Source organism: Apis dorsata, unplaced genomic scaffold, assembly GCF_000469605.1.
Source record: "Apis dorsata unplaced genomic scaffold, Apis dorsata 1.3 scaffold_517, whole genome shotgun sequence".
Lineage (NCBI taxonomy): Eukaryota > Metazoa > Arthropoda > Insecta > Hymenoptera > Apidae > Apis > Apis dorsata.
This window is the reverse complement of record NW_006263742.1, coordinates 290,319-293,638: the sequence shown is the minus strand read 5'-3', so window position 1 is coordinate 293,638 and position 3,320 is coordinate 290,319. Positions and strand designations below refer to the sequence as shown.

Sequence of the window (3,320 nt, the reverse complement as noted above, 5' to 3'; positions counted from 1 at the left end):
ATATATATTATATATATATTATTTATATTTATATTATTATATTATATTATTTATATTATATTATATTATATTATTTATTTATATTATTATATAAATATATAATTATATATATATTATTAAAATTAATATTTCATAATCTCACCTTTCTATATGTACTGTAGCATTAAATATTTTTAAAATATTTTTACACCATAAATAGTCATTGATTAAGTCATTTAATGTATATGGATTATCTGGATTTGTTTGACTTTTTTCATTAAATAATAAAGCAATTAAATTAAAAGGCATAAGTATTGTATTTTTTTTATGTGAATCTATTATGCAATATGCCAAATTTTCAGTAACAAATGTTGGTAATTTTATATGAGGTGATAACACTTTTGTTTTGCGTTGTTCCATACTTAAGAATTGGCATGCAGAAATAGGTTCACCAACATTAAAAACAACACGTCCATAAGCATGTGATTTCTGTAAAATAGACAAAGATTGAAGTAAGCCAGCAGTAGATTCTTTTGGTTTTGGTACTCCCAAAAGTTCATATGTAAACAATAATTCTTCTGGTGGTCGTTCATAATTAATACTAATAGGTATAAAATATATATCAGGTACACCACCTTCTAATAAACTTTCCAAAATAATTGACAAAAGACCTAAAATTGATCAAACCATTTTTGTTATTTTCTCATTAAATATTATATGCAATTACATATAAATTTTTATTATTAAATTATTAATTTTAACACACCAAATTTTGGTATTATACTCTTCAAACTTCTGCTTCGAGTACCTTCAATGAAAAATTCAATTGCTCTATCACTATGTTCTACTAGAGATGCTACATATGTGCTAAATATTCTTTTGTATAACAAATCATTAGAAAAACTGCGCCTCATGTAAAAAGCTCCTGTTTTTCTTAATAATTCTCCTATTATATACATATGATAAAAATCCATTCCACTTGCAATATTTGGAAGTGCCATATCATAAGAGAATAAAATATATGATAATAATATAAAATCTAAATAACTTCTGTGAGAAGGTGCATAAACATATTGAACTTGAGAAATTTGCATTTCCTTTTTCATTTTGTATATTGCATTTTCATTGATATAAATACTCACAAAAATTCGTTTAAGAACTTTTGAAATAATTAAACCTAGAATTTAAATATTGTTTTTATATAACTTTATTTTATTTAACTTTATTTAAAAGATTAAAATATAAGATCTCAAAAAATTTTAATTTTACCCATCCAACGAACAGTAGTTAAATGTGCTTTGCTAGCCATTTCATTTATTATTTCATAAGCTTCTTTGATGACTTTTTTAATATCTGTTTGAAGTACAGTAGCCAAAGAAATAATTGTTAATTTAACTTTTTCATTATTTAAAACTGCTTGAATCATTTTATTTCTAGAATATATAGATTCTGGTGGAAGTTTATGTGGTAATAACGGATCCATTGAACGAGAAACCCATAAAATATCACAATCTTTTCGTCTTGCATACAATAAATCCACAAATTCTAAATTTTCCCCCATTTTGAACTTGAAATATTTGTGTAAAATAAAATTATATTATTATCTCGATTTATTACGTTACAAATATCTTGTAGAAGTAGCAGAATTCAACTACAATTCAATGATCAATGTTCGCTTATTTTCAATTCAAATGACGTTTATTTATTTAAATTTCTTTTAATTATACTTATATCTTTATATGTTTGCGTTATGTACATAGTAGTCTGCAACATTTTGATGGATAAGAAAAATTAATAACTCAAAAATGAAAAAAAATAACTTTAATTTTTTTTTTAATAAAGATAATTAAGTTAATAGCATAATAATGAAATGATCAGCATACTTCTAGATATCATAGTAAATAGAAAGACTATTTTTGAAATTAATAATTACGCGACTAGTCCATAATGAAGAAAGAATTCCTAACAAAAAAATAACAAAATTTGAAGCTAAAATTTAAGCCTGGTTTATGTTATTAAAAATAACATTTTTAAAATTTTGAATTAAAATTTTAATGAATTTTAATGAAAGAATTATATAATAATTTAAACATTCGGGATTAATTTTAAAAGGTTTAAGATTTCATAAAATTTTGAATTCGAGTTTCGCAAATTTAAAAATCAGCTTTTAATTCATTTTTAATTAAAAGTTTATAATTATTCGAAATATAAGTTTAATTTATTAGTTTTATTATTTAATTGTAATTATAATAATAAAATTTCTATCAAAAGTTTTGATTAGAATTTTTATATGAAACTTATGATTATTTATTCTTTCTCTTTTATTTTAAAAATTCAAAATATTGTATTTTTATTAGTAGATCAAAAACAATTAAAATTTTAACTTATCATATTTATTTTATACATAAATTTATATTATATTTATTTTAAAATCAATATTTAAAAAAAATTAATATATAAAGAATTGAGAAGATAAAATATTTGAAAATATTGCTTTAATTTGAAATATTTTCATTTGGCGCTACTTCTGCTTTCTTGATTCTTTTAACTAGTAGTCATCTATATTCAAATTAGCTATTACCTTTTTTTAAGTATCCCTCGCGTGGTTTACGTGTTACAGAAAGTGATTTAGTGATTATGGGTGGTGAGGAAGGTTTAGGAGTGACTACGGGTCAACCAAATCTTTATAAACAAGATCTTTCAAAACTTGTAAGTAAAAAATATATTTATATATTTTTATGATGCAAAAGTTTTCATAATGTTTTATATAACCTCATTTTGTATTAGCATACTGTCATCATTTCTACTTACATTGAGTTAAATGAAAATTTTTATTAATAAATTTCGAAATATTATATGTTATTATATACTTTTTAAAATTATATTTTATTATAATGTTAGTAACATTATTAATTAAATAAATTAATTAATAATTTAATTTCAATAATTATTAGTAATATTTAGATTTGATATATATTATCATAATAATGTTATATACTTTTATTTTATTTATTGCTGAATTAATAATAAATATCTTATCATTGATATTTTTTTTTTATAATAGTTTCTTATAATATCTAAGAGTAAGTTAAAATGTATTATATTCATTTTATATAATGTTGTTATAAATTTATTTGATATTAAAATAAAATATAATTTCTTTTATTTTAATTTTTTAAATTTTTAATTTCGATACTTTCAATTATAAAAATTATTTTATTATCTTAATATATAAATTTATAAAACTTTTTTTTTAGGATGTTAGTAAGTTAACTGCATTATCCCGTGAAGTTATCAGCAGACAAGCAACAATTAATATTGGTAAATATAATTTCTTTATT

The 3,320-nt window shown here is 20.3% G+C and overlaps 2 protein-coding genes across 4 annotated transcripts in view; one reads left to right on the top strand and one right to left on the bottom strand.

Annotated features, from left to right (window-relative positions):
* Nucleotides 1–1,748, bottom strand: part of LOC102680717 (dihydroxyacetone phosphate acyltransferase) — a 2,398-nt gene extending 650 nt beyond the window's left edge. Inside the window, exons 1-3 of the mRNA XM_031512815.1 lie at nucleotides 1,249–1,748; nucleotides 746–1,156; nucleotides 143–650 (exon numbers count right to left, since the gene is read on the bottom strand). Coding sequence (XP_031368675.1) covers nucleotides 143–650; nucleotides 746–1,156; nucleotides 1,249–1,540 — 1,211 coding nt within the window. The 5' untranslated portion in view covers nucleotides 1,541–1,748. The remainder of the gene's footprint in view (nucleotides 1–142; nucleotides 651–745; nucleotides 1,157–1,248) is intronic.
* A 746-nt stretch (nucleotides 1,749–2,494) lies between these two features.
* The window catches only part of LOC102679385 (eukaryotic translation initiation factor 2 subunit 3, Y-linked-like), an 8,473-nt gene continuing 7,647 nt past the window's right edge, over nucleotides 2,495–3,320 (top strand). The window contains exons 1-2 of one of the 3 annotated variants that reach the window (XM_031512757.1): nucleotides 2,495–2,688; nucleotides 3,237–3,300. In XM_031512757.1, the coding sequence (XP_031368617.1) occupies nucleotides 2,617–2,688; nucleotides 3,237–3,300 (136 nt within the window). In that variant the 5' untranslated portion in view covers nucleotides 2,495–2,616. The remainder of the gene's footprint in view (nucleotides 2,689–3,236; nucleotides 3,301–3,320) is intronic. The other 2 variants (XM_006620467.2, XM_031512756.1) reach the window with 2 other exon arrangements.